General features: G+C 35.2%; 1 protein-coding gene across 2 annotated transcripts; it reads left to right on the top strand.

Moving 5' to 3' along the window:
* Positions 1-966: 966 nt before the first annotated feature.
* On the top strand, positions 967-16,395 carry LOC111996774 (probable UDP-N-acetylglucosamine--peptide N-acetylglucosaminyltransferase SPINDLY). Of its 2 annotated transcripts, XM_024028772.2 has the most exons (18): positions 967-1,344; positions 1,776-2,216; positions 3,263-3,424; positions 3,515-3,690; positions 3,848-3,923; positions 5,046-5,174; positions 5,304-5,423; positions 5,562-5,630; positions 5,713-5,794; positions 6,654-6,748; positions 9,487-9,551; positions 10,813-11,011; positions 11,932-12,126; positions 12,658-12,752; positions 12,861-12,996; positions 13,125-13,342; positions 14,955-15,082; positions 15,590-16,395. In XM_024028772.2, exons 2-18 carry the CDS (start codon positions 1,806-1,808, stop codon positions 16,015-16,017), a joined length of 2,784 nt encoding a protein of 927 aa, XP_023884540.2. In that variant the 5' UTR covers positions 967-1,344; positions 1,776-1,805; the 3' UTR covers positions 16,018-16,395. The 2 variants fall into 2 exon arrangements, with proteins under 2 accessions (XP_023884540.2, XP_023884541.2); XM_024028773.2 differs by lacking the exon at positions 967-1,344 and having other exon boundaries at positions 2,116-2,230.
* Positions 16,396-17,280: the final 885 nt, after the last annotated feature.

The raw sequence follows: 17,280 nt of genomic DNA, 5'->3' as shown, positions 1-17,280 counted from the left end.
ATAATTAGTTCTATTTGGATTATATTTTATCATATTATCAAAAAAAAAAATTAATAAAAACATTAAAAATTGATCAACTTGTTCCAATTCACTTATTTCAAAATGAATAGATTTTTAACTCCATGATAAAGTTAAACCTTAGAAAATTTAATCAAACTCTAAAAAATCTTAATAAATTGTAAGCCCGTATTAATGGGTAATTATTAGTTAAGATCGGGTCTTTAGTTTGGTAAGTGGTAAAACATTTTTCCGCTTAGTTCTAACTTCTAAGCCAGTAGTCATTTCCGAATTACCCAAAAAAAAAAAATCTTGTTTTTTGCTTGCTAAAAGAGTTTATTTTATATATATATATATATATATTTGTAAATATATACAAAATAAAAAAACACATAAAAAATGTAATTATAAAAATATTTTTGAAAATGATTCAATAACTAGACTGTGATGGTGTGTGTTGAAAGCTGCGATCCTTAGAGCATCCTCATTAAGGATGCTGAAAGGGGTATATGCTAAATTTTAGCATCAAAACACCAAAAAAGCAACTCCATCAAAACTTTCAAATTGTAAAATTTTTGGCATACTTGCACAGTGAGCTTGTATTAATACAAGCTCACTGTAGCATGAATTGTAAAAAACAAAAAGTTTTTTATTCTCATGTTGGTGAAGTGGTTGGCTGGTTGTTTGTGTTAAGTTATTTTATTATTATTTTAATAAGTAGTTTATATTATTTAAATGAAATGATAAAAAGTGTAGAAGTTTTGATATTTGATATATTTTAAAATGAGACTATATAATAAATAAAGTAAAATTTTAAAATATTAAATGCTAAAAATTTTAGTATTCTTGACGAGAAAGCTCTCAGTTCAAAATTGGTGGAGTGAGCCGGTTGCAGGAGCACGATAGCTTAGCATTATCATTTAACAACATGTCAACAACGAGTGCTACCGACAAATGACAATAATGAACGCCATAAGCTTCGAGTGGTATTAACAGCAAATACCGACGAACAACAGGGTTAAAAAAACATTAAACAAAAAAACCAAACCAAATCCCCCCCTTCTTCTACTTTGCCCTTTCTTATATTCCAAACGTTGCTGTTATTGTTTTACTTTGTTATTGTAATTAACGGACCGAACCATTGGACTCTCTCTCTGTCTCTCTCTCTATTCTTTGCCTCTGGGGTTTTAGGATACATCGAATCACTCTGTCGGAGAGAGGGTCTTTCTGGCTCTCTCTCTCTCTTTCTCTCTCTCTCTCTCTCTCTCTCTGAGCCCAAAAAAGAAAAGAACTTTAGCTCTTTACTATGTGCTTCTAGTACTCGAAACAAACTCGTCGACCTTCACTGTAAGCGCCGCCAAATCCCTAATCTTTTTGAGCAATTTCTCACTCTCTCTCTCTCTCTCTTTTGAATCCCTAATCTTTCATAAATGTACTATCTTGCTTTCTTTAATGCCAGTTTGTTCACTAGGGTTTTTTTGGTTTTTTGATATATTATATTATTTGTGATCAGTCTTTGTTAGAGAGTAGCTACTGTGATCATGCTATATCATATCAGCTTAGGGTTTCAGCTTTTGGGGTTTTTTTTTTTTTGGGTGATTATTTCTTGTTATGCTGGTAATGTTTTTTGTTGATTGAACTGAATTGATTTTTCAATTGAACTAGTGTTTTGAAAGTTTGAAAGTTTGGAACTTTGGTTTTATTTAATAAGTTGAATGTACTAGCTGGCAACTTTTGTGTATGTGGTTTGAATTGTATATGATGGTTTTTTGGTTCAGGGAATTGAGGTTGTAGGGGGGGGTGCTAGGATGGCGTGGCCGGAAAAAGTTGTTGGGAATGGGAGAGAGGGTGACCCGGTTAGAGATAATGGTTTCTTGAATGGATCACAGTCGTCTCCTAGTACTAGCGGCTCTCTTGTGGGGGTTGTTCCACTGCACAAGAGGTTTGAAGGGAAAGATGCCATTGCTTATGCTAACATTCTCCGCTCGAGGAACAAGTTTGTTGATGCCCTTGCTCTTTATGAGAGTGTATTGGAGAAGGATAGTAGTAATGTGGAAGCTCACATTGGTAAAGGGATATGCTTGCAGATGCAGAATATGACAAAGCTTGCGTTTGAAAGCTTTGCCGAGGCCATCAGATTGGAGCCAGAGAATGCTTGTGCCCTCACTTATTGTGGTATTTTGTACAAAGAGGAGGGTTGCCTAGTGGAGGCTGCTGAGGTATGCTCATGACAGTTAAGTCACTTCTAGTTCTATCATGGCAAAAGAAAGACTTTAATTTTTTTAAAATTTGGATTAATCAGTAGTTGATTTCACAATTAAAAAAATCTTTAATTTCATGGGCCTCTTGCTACTTGGCACTCGATTAACGTGTGTAGTACAAGATTTATGGTGTTCCTTTTTGAGTTTCACATCAACAAGAAGGCTGTTTTCTACTAGTCTAGTAGATATCAAAAGCTTTTGTCTGAAAGTATGAATGTACTTATCAGAAACAAAGGAGGATGAATGTCTGAAATGTGAAAGGAAAAGTACTTGGAAGAATTCATATCAATTCATATTTTCTTATTTGGCTATTCTCCTATGTGCTGCCATGTGAGCCAAAATTTATACTAAACTGGTAGATTTAGCATAGAAGTTGAGGCCCAGCCTACTCCAAAGTAGACCTATATTTTGATAACATTTCAACTACGTGACCTTTCTTTTGCTTGACGGTTGGGTCTTGCAGTGAAGCTTCCTTCTGCCTTTGCACTCTACTGTCTACCTGAGACTGGCCCTTGGCCTGTAGGTCCTGACTCTCAATCTTCCACTTCATTAGAGTGAAGAAAAAAATTTCATGAGTAGTTTAATTTTGGTGTTCGGAATCTGCTTGATGTCTGTTACATATTAGGGGGCCAAACTTGGGCTGAATAATTAGGGCTATGGCTGAGTTTGGTTTTAGGTATCATGATTCTAGCTGAGCTCAATTAATTATCAGCTTGACCTAACTTGACCATTTATCAGCTATTCCTGTAACATATTGTACATGCCTTATTAGCAGTCATTGATTATGACCCCATAGGTAAAGGGAGGAGGATAGGTTTATGGGTTCAATCATGTACAGGTGCATGGGTTGTTAAGTTTTTACCTATTAAAAGAAGAAAAGAAAGTATTGATAATCACTTTAATTTGAACTTGATCTACATATTGCATCGAGTAATTAATTACAATTTTATACTAGAGCCATTTACTGAATTTTGTTGCTAAGACTTGATCAATTTGATTTACAGTCGTATCAGAAAGCTCTGAGAGCAGACCCTGCATACAAACCAGCTGCAGAATGCCTAGCCATTGTCTTAACAGATATTGGAACTGGCTTTAAGCTTGCTGGGAGCGTTCAGGAGGGAATTCAGAAGTATTATGAAGCACTCAAAATAGATCCACACTATGCTGTAATTTCATTAACACACTTTCTGCTGCTGTCTGCCTTTCTTTTTGGTATACAAGCAAATTTATAGTCTTATTCACTTTGATACATGCAGCCTGCATATTATAATCTTGGTGTAGTCTATTCTGAGATGATGCAATTCGACTTGGCCCTGAATTGCTATGAGAAGGCTGTATTGGAGAGACCTATGTATGCTGAAGCATATTGCAACTTGGGAGTCATATACAAAAATCGTAATGACTTGGAGTCCTCTATTGCTTGTTATGAGAGGTAATCTGCCAGTACACTGTCTGTTGGGCCTTCAAAGTCTTTTTCTTTTTAATTAATTTTTTTAGATCTGAGCTGGGCCTCGCACGTGATTTCTGTAATTTTCTTTTCATGGTTTTACCACTGATGCTATATGTGCTTAATTGCCTTGCTGTGTCAGGTGTCTAGCTGTATCACCAAACTTTGAGATTGCAAAGAATAATATGGCAATAGCCCTGACAGATTTAGGAACAAAGGTGACTTCTCATCTGTTTGTTTTCATTTACTTTTTTATTTCCTGAACATTTACTTCTTGTAACTACATCTGAATTTGCATTTTATGTTCTGTGTTGGTAACCATCGGCCTTCAAAGTTTAAGCTGTCAGAAATTGTGTCAATAAAGTATATTGAGTTCACAGATACACTAGCACTCATCCTTCCTATAGGCCTGCCCAACAATCCTGAGCCAACCATAGGCCTTGCTTATACAGAAAAGAAGAAACTGATAAACTGGGTGGCACCAAGACTTAAACCAAGGACCTTTTAGATAAACAGGATTTTGATACTATCTTAAAAACTACCAACCCCAAGGGTTAACTTGCTTTTTTTTTTTATTTTTTTTATTTTTTATTTTTTATTTTATTTTTTTAAACCATTGTTAATATCTGCTTATGCTGGCGTGGTTTATGGTTGTTGATTGGCTGACAAAATCCCATTTTTAACTTTGGGTGAAGGGACATAACATTCTCGATGTTGGTTGGAATTCAGAATAGATTGTAACCTTGTGTACCCAAAAAAAACTAAATACGGAGTTATCTAGACATATAAGGGAAAAGATTGCATATCACTCTTAATGTTGTGAATCTAGAAATGGATAATATTTCTTCTTCATGGCTTAGAATTTCTCGGAAGAATAGCGGTATAAGTTGTGGCTTAATTCCATTTGCAGTTATCTGTCACTATTGAAAGAGATCAGCAACTTAAAGGAGAGACTCTGCAACCTCTTTTGTGACAAATTCCTTTCAAAATTCTTCACTCTCACTTTGCATCTTGCACTTTGATCACTAGCCTTTGCCTTTTTCCTGTAGAAACTTGGTTGTCCTATTTTACTTGAATCATAACAGTCAACATGATAATCATGCACTTGCAATGGTTGCCATATCTATGATTGTGTTATTCTTTTACCATTATGTGTTGGCTAAATATCCTAATATGTAGTCCTTCCACGGATTTTTGTTTATTGATTTCTGTTTTCTTTTGTGTTAGCTTGATATCCTAACAGGTTCTCTGTCCCCTGATTTTTGTTTGTGGATTCTGTTTTCTTTTATTAACAACTGTTCAATTGTTCCATGTGTGATATTGGATTCGGCATTTTTTAGGTTAAATTGGAGGGTGACATCAATCAAGGTGTGGCATATTACAAAAAGGCTTTGTATTATAATTGGCACTATGCTGATGCTATGTATAATTTAGCGGTTGCTTATGGTGAAATGCTTGAGTTTGACATGGTAAGTGATTCTTGGGGGTTGTCTATTTCTCTCTTTCCAAGCATCAAGTTCATCCTTTTTTTTTTAGGTTATATTGATTGGCTGTAGTTGGAAAACCTGAGATTCAATAATTAGTGTCTACTTGTGAAGGCTATTGTTTTCTATGAACTTGCCATCCACTTTAATCCCCATTGTGCGGAGGCGTGCAACAATCTGGGAGTAATATATAAAGATCGAGACAACCTTGATAAAGCTGTAGAGTGTTATCAAGTAATTTTTCAACACTTGTGCAAGACACCTCTTCTTTTTCTTATTGTTGTTTTTACTCCCCCCTTCATGTGTGGAGTGCATGTCTTTGCCATAATCAACATCCTTAACATTGTCCTCGTTATTTATGATCATTTGCAGTTGGCTTTGTCAATCAAACCGAACTTCTCCCAATCATTGAACAATCTTGGTGTTGTTTTCACTGTCCAGGTTTGGTTTTGAATTTCTTCCTGATGATTGATATGTGAAATGTCCATAGTCTAAGACAGTCAACTACCTTCATTATTGGCAGGGTAAAATGGATGCCGCTGCGAATTTGATTGAGAAAGCTATCATTGCAAATCCTACATACGCAGAGGCATATAATAACTTGGGTTAGTCTGTTGTCTGCCTGAATGTTTTATTTCTGAAATCCTTTGGTCCTTAACTCATTGGACTATGTGCATGATTTGGCAAAATTGATTTTCCTATGATGTGAAAATAAGTTTGTTAGTTCAGTTTAAGTTAGTTCATGTTGGAAATGCTTTCAGTATTAGGTTGCTGCAAGAAATGACGTTTTTAGGTCTGATGAACTGTAGATTACTTTGACAGTATATCTTTGGGTACGGGAATTCTTTTTCAACTTAATTGACTACATTATAAGAATCACCTTTGGCAAGGAAATTAGAAAATCTGGTCTGCCTACCTAAACCTGACTGCAATATTTTGGCTGGACCAACACTGGGTACCGGCTTTTGTCGTCAAGCATTTCCTGGTCTATCTATATGTAAGTTAATAAGGTCTAACTGAAGGGATGGGTGCTTACAAAAAGCTGGAGAATCTGAGTGCAAGAACTCCAGTGGGGGATTGACCCAACAGCTGCTTACAAGCTCATTGTGAATTCACAAAAAACGTCTCCCCTGAATCTAAGTATGTGTAAAGATCAATTTGGGGACAAGGCAGATGCTATGCAGAATGGATTTAAAAACCAGGATCATATAGGATTTTCTGAATAGGGTAATGTAAAGTGGGGTACCTAGTCTTATCATGGTGATTTCAGGTATTTTGGAGTTTTGAATTAATTGGTGCAGTGGATTAATAACTATCTTTTTTTTATGCCTTTCTTCTTCTTCTTCTTCTCTTTTTTTTTTTTTTTTTCAGGGCAGATTTTTTTTGCTTATATTATCTCTTATCTTCCTGCAATCTCTTTCTATTTACTTCTGTTATAAATTTGTTTCTGTGTGTCCTTTGTAGGGGTTCTCTATAGAGATGCTGGCAACATAACTCTTGCTATTGATGCTTATGAGCAATGCCTTAAGATAGATCCTGACTCTCGAAATGCAGGCCAGGTATTTTAACTCATGCAAATTAACTCCTGCACATCTTAGATGCTTGTTAAGTGTCTTTCAAACTTTTTCATCACATAAAAAGTATTGTTTCGAGTGTTTTGTTCCATTGCAGTCTTAATTTTCTTTCAGAATAGTAATATTACTTTTCAAAAAAAAATAATATCATATCTGAAATTGAGCTTGATGTGTGTTTTGAAATACTGAATGGGGCTCAATGTGGATGATGGGCTCGATAATTACTGTTAAAATGTTTTGGTCCCAGAGCACTCTGATTCAATAAATATTGAACTGTAATTTTCAGTTTAGAAGAAATTACAATAACTATTTGATTGACAATTACCACAACATAACATTTGGCATCCTATCATCCAAAATGTTACAATTTTGATTAATTCATTGTCAAAAAGTGTAATATAATGTTGCATGTGTAACTATAATTGGAGTGAAATGTTTGTGTTGCTTCTAGAAAACTGTTGACAGCCTTGAATGATCTTTCAGGTTGCCCAGAATATTATTTGGAACATTAAATGCAGTGTAGGGCCGTCTTTTTTTTCTTCTTCTTCTTGGGTTGTTTTTTTTGGGTGGGGGGGGGGGGGGTGGGTGTGTTTGTGGGAGACTTGATGTGCTTTTGGGCACACAAGATTTAGAACGGACTTATTTTAATGTGCCACAGTGATATGATTATTTTGGGAGGATAAAATGCGTTGGATTCCTAGCAAAGATAAGGGCTTCTTGGATAGAGACTATCATAGAATTTTAGTTGGCAACACTTTCTTTGGTTTTCCTTGGAAATGTATTTGGAAGTAGAAGATTCCCTCTAGAGTAGCTTTCTTTGTTTGGACTGTTGTCTTAGGGAAATGCTTGACGATTGATAATTTACAAAAAAGGAAGGTGTGGATTTTGGATTGGTGCTACATGTGTAAGAGAAATGGTGAATCGGTTGACCATCTATTCCTTCATTGTCCTTCTGCTATGGATCTATGGTCTATGGTTTTGGGTCTATTTGGAGTAACTTGGGTCATGCCACACACTGTTTTGGGGCTGTTAGGGTGTTGGCAAGGCGGCTTTGGTCGTCATCGAAATGGTTACATTTGGTCCATCGTTCCTCATTGCTTAATGTGGTGTCTTTGGAGGGAGAGAAATAGTAGATGTTTTGAAGATATTGAGAGATCTATTCCGGACCTCAAGCTTCTCTTTTTTAGAACTTTAAGGGATTGGTTGTTTGCTTTGCAACAACAATCATTCCCTTCTTTTATTGATTTCCTAGACTCTTGTAATTTTTGTATTTGATTTCCTTTCCCTTGTTCACTCCCTTGTACTAGGGTATTCATTTTTTATTTCAATATACTTATTATTTATCAAAAAAAGAGTATATTTAACTAGGCTTAGCTACTTATTGTCTGAGCTACAACCTAATTTATTTGAGTTACTACCTCGTGCTTGTCTCGTGTACCAAACAAATACTGTTACACTTTTCCTCATCCCTTACACTTCATTTAGGAGTTCATAAAGGAACGGAATGAAATGGAATGGAATAGAATGTAATAAAGGAAAGGAAAGGAAAGGAAAAGAAAGAAATGGAATGAAATGGAATTAACTAATCTTGTTTGGACTAAAAGAATGGAAAGGAATGGAATATAAGTAACTTTGTTTGGTAGTAACATTAGAAATAATGGAAGAGATTCATTTTATAACAATGTTACTATTATACCCTTATTTTAAAATAAATGTTTGAATATATATGGGTATTTTGGGAGTTTTAGTGAAAATTTCATTAAAGTTAATTCCATACTCTCTAATTCCTCCCAAGGGGAATGAAATTTTGAGGTTTTAAGGGAATAGGGAGGTATGAGTGTTCCCATCTACCATTCCATTCTCTCCCACTTATACTCCCAAACAACCAAATAAGGGAATTTTCTTTCTATTCCTACATTAAAACTCCCAAACAAGGAAATGAAACCTAATATTCCAAAATAATTCTTTTTATTCTATTCCTTTCCCTCCTCCCAAATATAGTGTTAATATTGTAACTCACCTTTTGATTCGTTGTGAGTTTGCTCATTTGCTCATGCCTTATGGAGTGAAGTGTTTACTATTTTTGGGATCCATTGGGTGTTGCCGGATAAGGTAGCATCCCTTCTTTTCGGTTGGTGAAATTGGTTTGGCAAACATTCCTTGAATGTATAGAATTTGGTGTCAACATGTGTGATGTGGTTAGTGTGGAAGGAATGAAACAATCGCATAGTTGAGGAGATTGAAAGATCTATTGATCAATTGAAGTCTTTGCTGCTCCATACTTTGTTTGATTGGTCTCGGACATGGGGTTTTACTATTTGTACTTCAATTTTTTGATTTCCAAATTTCCCTTAGATATTCTGTTTGAACTGATTGTATTTTCTAAGGTGCTTTATGTTCATCATTGTGAACATAGAGAAGCCCTTTTCATTTTCAATAAAATTCTATTACTTATCCAAAAAAAAAAAAAAATATTTGTGCTGTAACTAAATCAGGAAGTTAATGGGTTTTTGTAGCCAGCAGTTTAAAAATATGATTTTTTCTCTTCAAATACCACTGAACGTTTTCAAATTTGTAATACATATTGCACAGTTTATGGTAATTTTATCTGAGGGCCACATGCCTGTGTGTTGATTCTTTGCTAGTGTTGTCTTTTTTTGGTGGTTGGGCCCCCTTGTTTAACCACATTGTTCTTATCTGTGGTTGATTGACCATTTTTGCAGAATCGATTGCTTGCGAAGAATTACATAAATGAAGGACATGATGATAAACTTTTTGAGGCTCACAGGTTTCATCCATCACTAATTAACTGTCATGTATTTTTTCTTCATTCTTGGATGACTAATATAAAATTAAAATATATTTATTATAAATGTATGATTTATTCGCAGGATCATGGTAAGAATTTTTATTTCTGCATCACCAGAAATGTTCTTGTGTTTCCCTTGGGAGTAACTTCTAATTTTTTTTTTTGTTTATTTGTTTATTTATTTATTTATTTTTTTTGTGCGTGTGTATGGTGGGGGTGGGGGGGTTGGTAAATCTATTTTGTGGTGATACATAACACAATTAATGTGCTTTTCAAATGTTGGAAGGCAAATTTTGGTTGAGATAATAGTATCATCTCTTTGGATGTCTGTTCCACCTTATCTTATGTGGACTGTTTGGAAAGAACATAATACTCAGACTTCTGGCGGAATGGAACATATGGTTTTTTCAATTAAAAATTCTTTTCTAAGAGATGACTGGATGTGACCAATGTAGTTTTTCATTATGAACCTATGTAGAGAGGCCTTCACCCCCTCCTTTGGCTGAGAATCTAATCACGAGATTCATCTGTCAGCCCTGTTTTAGAATTCATATAATTTTTCTTTAAAGGTTTCTGTATTTCTAGAAAGTCATTACATGTTGCTGTGAGCATATGCATGTATGTTAAAGCAGCAACTTATATTCATTTTAATTTGTGCTTTATGAGACATGCAGGGAGATTTTATTGTGTTACTGAGCCATAAAAGCCAAGAATTTTTGTGTCAAGACAAGTAGCACACTGTATTCACTATTAACCTTCCCAGACCTAAACTGACCTTTTTTAGAATATATATATATTTCTAATATTGGGTCTTAACCAGAAGCCTGATTTGAAAATTGTGAGGTTAGTTGTTTCTTAGTTTTCAATTTTGAGTACAAGGTTAAGTTTTTTACTTTTCTACCTTGAATGCATCTTTTTTGAGTTCTATAGTACATTTACTCTGCAAGCTGCTAGATGGAAACTGTTTTATATGTTAATCATTTGCCCTAAACGAAAATCTCAGTTGGAGGTCAGGGACACTTCTCAGTGAACTGCATTAGTGGGTGTCACCACCTAATTTAGAATAAGGGATCTCATATAAATTGATTTTGACACAAATTCGGTTTGTATTTGGTTTGCAAGTGGTGGTCCCTCTTCTCATTAAATTGCATGGGTTTAATACTAGATTGTTGGAAGTTTATATACAGTGAAAATTTTCTAGCTTTGATCATTTTCATCTAAATTGAAAGCCTAAATGCAGGGAGTGGGGTAAGCGCTTCATGAGGTTATTTCCACAGTACACATCATGGGACAACCGGAAGGATCTGGAACGACCGCTTGTGATTGGATATGTATCTCCTGATTTTTTCACTCATTCTGTATCATATTTTATAGAAGCCCCCCTAGTCTATCACAACTATGAAAAGTACAAGGTGGTTGTTTATTCAGCGGTGGTGAAGGTATTATCCTCTGACGTACAACCATATTATTGATGTTACGCTGTTTGCCAAACTGTGGCAATCGTTTCTATTTCAATACATCTATTTTTTGGTCTCCTCTTTGTGTGGTTTCTATACGTTTGATTGCTTGGATTTCAAAAAAGTTAATTGCTTAACTCATGGCACCATTTCTTCATCATTTTTATGGGAGCCCATTAGATTGCCCAAAATTTATAGTTTGATCCTTGGAAAGACAGAAGTACCACTGCTGGCTTCACCTATGACAATACTGCTCTGGTTCATTGTGTGTTCCTGATTAATGCTATTGCTGCCACTAGAATTGCCAGTCTTCGCTGTCAATGTTATTGTAACCACTATTGCACGTGGCTATTGTCGCCTCTGTTTCTAACGCCATTCTAAAAATGAGCAGTATTGCCTCCATCACAACCACTGGGCATTGTTAGCATTATCACAACTTCATCTAATTTTTACCAGACGCACTACTGCTACCTCTAAGACAACTGCCATTGCTTTTCGACATTGATGTTAGCACTCTGAAGTTCACCACCACAACTGCTACTCAACCCCCATCTCTATTGTGGTCGTCACTACTCCCATCAGTGCAGCCTCCATCATTACAATGATTTTATTTAACACTACCAAAGTCTCTGGCATCACTGCCTCTATCTGAGAAATGCCCTCCATTTTCTTTGAATTCTTTATTTTAAAATCTGATGAGTAATTACTAGAATTTTGAATTTTACACTCAAATTAATTTAGTCTTACAGTAATATAAAATTGATGTCTGTATATAATTGAGAATGCAAGCGCATGCATTTTTAAAGCTAGAGTGAATTCTTCAATGCTTATTCCGCATGCTGGTCTCCACAAGTCGTTATTAATCCTAATACAGAGCATTTTTTATTTAAATGATGTTACAGGCAGATGCAAAAACTAATAGGTTTAAAGAGAGAGTCATAAAAAAGGGTGGGCTATGGAGGGATATATATGGGATTGATGAAAAGAAGGTGGCAAGCATGGTGAGAGAAGATAAAGTTGACATCCTTGTAGAACTTACTGGTCATACAGCTAACAATAAGTTGGGAATGATGGCTTGTCGACCTGCACCCATACAGGTATGTTGGAGGCTATTGTACCTCTCCTATTTTAATTTTTTTTAATGGAGAAGTTCCAAAGCTTTTGGTATAATTAATTTTCGAGTTATTGTTTTTGTGGAGCTGAAATGATTGAACTGTTTTTAGAATACATGGGTACTTGCAAAATTGATATACCTGTTATTGTCTTATGAAAAGCCAGTTATTGATTTATTTTATCTTCTGAACCTAAATATTATACAATGCCTCTTGCCAAAAAATATTATGCAACTCCAAGCATACAGACTTGCATTAAGCAATGATCAGCTTGGTTTTTTGCATATTGTATGGGATGATTGCTTCAAACTGTTGGCAGTCTAATTATGCATTTGTCGTCACTTTGAGAATGGCGAGCATTGGTGGTCCATGGTCTTGTATCCTTTATATTTAAGTTCAAATTTTGGCATCATTTTGAAGTGGAATGACATATTATGCATTTGCAACAATGGAATGCATCCTTTGGTAGGCTGGTCGTTATACATATAAAATAATTGACTGTTGTTGAATTTGTAGGTGACTTGGATTGGCTACCCAAATACAACTGGTTTGCCTACGATTGATTATAGAATCACTGATTCATTGGCAGATCCTCCCGATACAAAGCAAAAGTAGGTCTTAGTTTGCACATTTCCATGTACAACTTAATGCACTAAATTTGATCTTTGAGGTATATTATTCCACTTTTCTCTTAAAATGATATTATTAATACATGGCAGGCATGTTGAAGAGTTGGTTCGATTGCCAGAATGCTTCCTTTGCTATACACCTTCCCCTGAGGCTGGGCCAGTTCCCCCAGCTCCTGCTCTTTCCAATGGCTTTATTACATTTGGTAGTTTTAATAATCTAGCTAAGGTATTGGTTATACTGGAATGAGATCACTGATTTACTTGAAAATGTATATTTATTGAAGTCCAACTGATGTTCTGATATCCTTTGATTTTATTCTTTATCTTCCTTTCCATTTGCTTGTCCTTCATCAGATTACCCCTAAGGTGTTGCAAGTTTGGGCAAGGATTTTATGTGCTGTTCCAAATTCTCGCCTTGTGGTGAAATGTAAACCTTTTTGTTGTGATAGTGTAAGAGAGAGATTTCTTTCAACATTGGAGCAACTGGGTTTAGAATCATTACGTGTTGATCTTCTGCCACTGATTCTTCTTAACCATGATCATATGCAAGCCTATTCTCTTATGGACATTAGGTAATTAAATCTTCATTCCTCAAGCCAGTAACTTTACATTTTGCTTCTGTAGAAGCCAGATATTTTCTACATATTATGGACTTTTGTTTATATAATTATATCTTTTATTAATAATCATTATAGTTTTTTTAAAAGAAAAATTATTTAAAAGGTTAATACAACTCTTGCCACACAGATGGGATTGAACCCATGACCTTGCTCTTTATCCTTTTTTGGGCTATATTGGATTTAATTTGTTTTAGTTAGTGGCAGTTTTCATTAACTATTAGGACTTGACAAGGGTGCCTTTCTAGGACTTTTTTTTACTAGGACATCTGAAATGGCAACTTTTTAGAAGTGGAAGGCAAAGAAATTATTGAATGGAATGAATTTGATAGCTTCAACTTTCAATTCTAGAATTTTTAGTTCACTCCCACAATGACTTATGTCCTCAGAAACCACCTTTTGACCATTATAAAATGCTGCACTTATGAGTTTTTAAGTTTGTTCTTTTTAACTGACCTCCTTCGTTGTGCTTACAATTTCAAACATAATTTTGTGCCTGAACACCAGAGGGGAGTTGTGATTTGTGGCCGATAGCTAACATAAAACACCTGTCCAATTTTTATGAACAAAATGTCTAATGCTTGGCATCTGAGAGGAAACTATAGCATAATATGTTTTTTAGTTGAACAGTATAATAGTTCTTTCTGATGCAAATGATTTGTGACATAAAATCATAACTTCTTACATTACACAACTTAAAAGATTTTTGAAATACCTTTAGGTCGTGGGTTCAAAACCCTCTGGTTCAATTGTAACTTACCAATTAAATAAAAAGTGAAGTATCTGACTTGGGCAAGGATGCAAAGGATGGAATATGTTAGACAAAGTGACAAACCTGCTGTGACTTGTATACTCAATGAGTTTTTTTAACAGGGAATTTTTCTCTGAAGTTTTTTGCATACTAAATGAATACTAGCTCAAATGGCACCTCTTCCTTCCATCTATAAGAGCTTGGTGGAGGGTGAGGTCAGGTCCAAGACCCACTGGATGTGTATGTAAGTGACAAAATAGAAAAAGTTACTTGAAATATTTATGTATTATTTAATGAATCAAATGGGTGCCAAAGTCTGACAAAAGTTCTTAATTCAGTGTACCATATCATTCATTTTAAGAAGTGTGTCCTACACAATTACCTCTCCTCATTTTCTATGGTTGCACACCAATGCCTGAGTTTATTCAGCACAAAATGTACATACCAATCTCAGAGATGCTTACACTAGTTTATTTAGCATATAATGTAAATAAACAGAATTTTTTATTTATTTATTTCTTTTTTGATCTCCCATCCTACTTTTATACAGGACTAAAATTAGCTCTTTGTTCTTCCTCCTTTGTGTGATATGTGTTGGAATTGGAATTATCGTGTTTTCTATGTCAGATAAAACAATTTTGTTGAAAATCAGTGACAATAGTGTCCACTTAAAGTTCCTTTCTAGTTGTTGTGTTTTCAGCCATTCTCAATGTTTGTCATGTATAACATGCTGCCAATTGGACTACAAACCATGTATCTTGTGGCTTTTCATATGCGAACTATAAAGGGATTCTTACTTATGTTCTCTTTATGTAGCCTGGACACTTTCCCATATGCTGGAACCACCACAACATGTGAGTCTTTGTACATGGGAGTCCCATGTGTTACTATGGCCGGATCAGTGCATGCTCACAATGTTGGCGTGAGTCTTCTCAGCAAAGTTGGTGAGAACCTTTTCGCTTTCCCTTTTTGTTAATGTCCATCTTTTGTCTCCTAAATTTCTGTGACATGCCTACTTGTATTTGTTTTATGTGCATGATTTGTTGAAAAAGATAAGGCCATATTTCATATTTTGTATATGACTAAGAAGGAAGTATATATCTTCCATGCTTTAGACATCTGTGATTAGGAAGGGGAGCACCAAGAAGATGCAATTCTCTGTTTGCATTCTGTAAGAGTGTAGATGTATATCCTCTAAAGATAAAAATTTGGTAACTCCAAGGCCTAAAATGCATGTGTCAACAATTCAACTCTTTAATAACAATAGTTTAATAGTGCATCTCAGACCAGGTAATACCAAATGGGACTAATATTAAGGAATAACAGGCCAGCATTGTGGTTCAGATTTTCAGCCTTTTTTTATTGCACTAGCAGTGGTAGAGTGTATTTTTTTAAGATTTTTTTTTCCCGAACATCCTAATTAAGGTGGACTTCTGGCTGATGCTTTGTAGGTTTGGGACATCTGGTTGCCAAAAATGAAGACGAATATGTCCAATTGGCACTGCAGTTGGCCTCTGACGTTACAGCCCTCTCAGATTTGAGGGCGGCTCTCAGAGACCGTATGTCTAAGTCCCCCGTCTGTGATGGAGAAAACTATATCCTTAGTCTTGAGTCAACATACCGAAACATGTGGCAGAGGTACTGCAAAGGCGATGTGCCATCTTCACGGCACATAGAAATGCAACAGCCTGTGGTTACTGAAGAACCTGATGTTAAAAATTCAGAGCAAACAAGGATTACAAATTCAAGAGAAAGCCCTCCTGGGTCTATCAAGAGTAATGGATATGGTCCACTTACATCATCAATGCCTAACGTTTCTACTTGTGAAGAAAATGGGGGTCCATTGAATCAGAATATTAACTCAGGCAAGCTGAGCTGAACTTGAATTTATCTGACTGGTCATTATCCAAGGAATTTGCTAAGATTGGATGGATTCAGTGGTGTATTACCTTTGTTGGGGTTATGCTACTGTGGTGTATATTTATAGTTGGCTGCTTCTGCTGAAATTGATGGTGGGTGGTAACTGTGAGTTGCAACCAAGGGGGCACCTTTCCATAGGATCACATTTTTTTCGGGAAAGTATGTGGGCGGTAGTCGAGAGATTTGATTTTTTTACGTGCAAGAAATAGGATATAGAGGAAAGCAAAGAGGTGATGATGATATTAGCTGATACTTAGCTGTATTGCAATTTTTTAACCTGAATTATAGAAATTAGTTGTGGCTTGTAAATTATGAGGAAACCTTTTGCTTTTGTTTTTGTTTTTGTTTGTTTGTTTGTTTTTGGTTTTAGTATGGCTTGTTTATTTGATTATGAGTTGACATGGATGGTCAGATCACCTAGAGGACGAGTAAAGTCCTTTCGAACTTTTGGGTTCACATTGTTTAATTATTTAGATGGAAATGGTGATGTCAAAAAAGATGGCTTGCAATGCAATGGCCAAAGAGGCCATAGTAAAAAAATGTGAAAAAATAAAGGATAAAACTTATCTAGAGTTCACTTAAAAATTTTCAACTAAATTGAAATTATTGATTAATAATAAAATACCGAATTAAATTCAATGTAATATTAATTTACAAATTTAAACGACAATGGACAAACTTATTCGAAGGACAAATGGACAAAGGTGCACCGAGTTAACATGCGACCTGCTGAAGTATTTATTGCCAGTGGAGGGTTTATTTTTTGCCGCACCTTTAGATTTTTTATTTTTTAGTTTTATTTTTTTTGTTGATACAATATATAAATTTTACTCTAATTTAATATATGTGTATATATGTGTGAAACTCTCTCTTGGAGGCTCAAACCTCAGCCTTTGCTTCCTATACACTACAAGCACTTATACTTATAGAGTGACTGTTGCACCAAAGATGTGTGGTAGTAGAAATTATTGAATATTGATGCAAATATAATATAAAAAGGTAAAAGATAGAAGAAAGTCAAATCAAGAATTAAAATTAATTTTTAATTACATTTTATTTTTGTGTTTACTGCACACTTTTGGTGCGATGGTCCTCCATAATTATAATTGCTTGTGGCTCCAAGAGTATAATTGCTTGTGGGGTGCAGGGGACAAGGGCTGCGGTGGTAGATATTGTTGAATATTGATGCAAATATAATATAAAAGGTAGAAAATAGAAGAAA

Source organism: Quercus suber, unplaced genomic scaffold (genome assembly GCF_002906115.3).
Source record: "Quercus suber isolate HL8 unplaced genomic scaffold, Cork oak 2.0 scaffold_147, whole genome shotgun sequence".
NCBI classification, from domain to species: Eukaryota; Viridiplantae; Streptophyta; class Magnoliopsida; order Fagales; family Fagaceae; genus Quercus; species Quercus suber.
Note: the sequence above shows the minus strand (reverse complement) of the source record. Positions and strands in the feature narration are given on the sequence as shown.

What these genes read in the sequence shown, in the direction of transcription:
- LOC111996774 (XM_024028772.2), top strand. Translation starts at nt 1,806, where the DNA reads ATGGCGTGGCCGGAAAAAGTTGTTGGGAATGGGAGAGAGGGTGACCCG. An exon ending in GTCGACCTGCACCCATACAG is followed by an intron (nt 12,127 to 12,657) that starts GTATGTTGGAGG and finishes TTGAATTTGTAG; the next exon opens with GTGACTTGGATTGGCTACCC. An exon ending in TATTCTCTTATGGACATTAG is followed by an intron (nt 13,343 to 14,954) that starts GTAATTAAATCT and finishes CTCTTTATGTAG; the next exon opens with CCTGGACACTTTCCCATATG.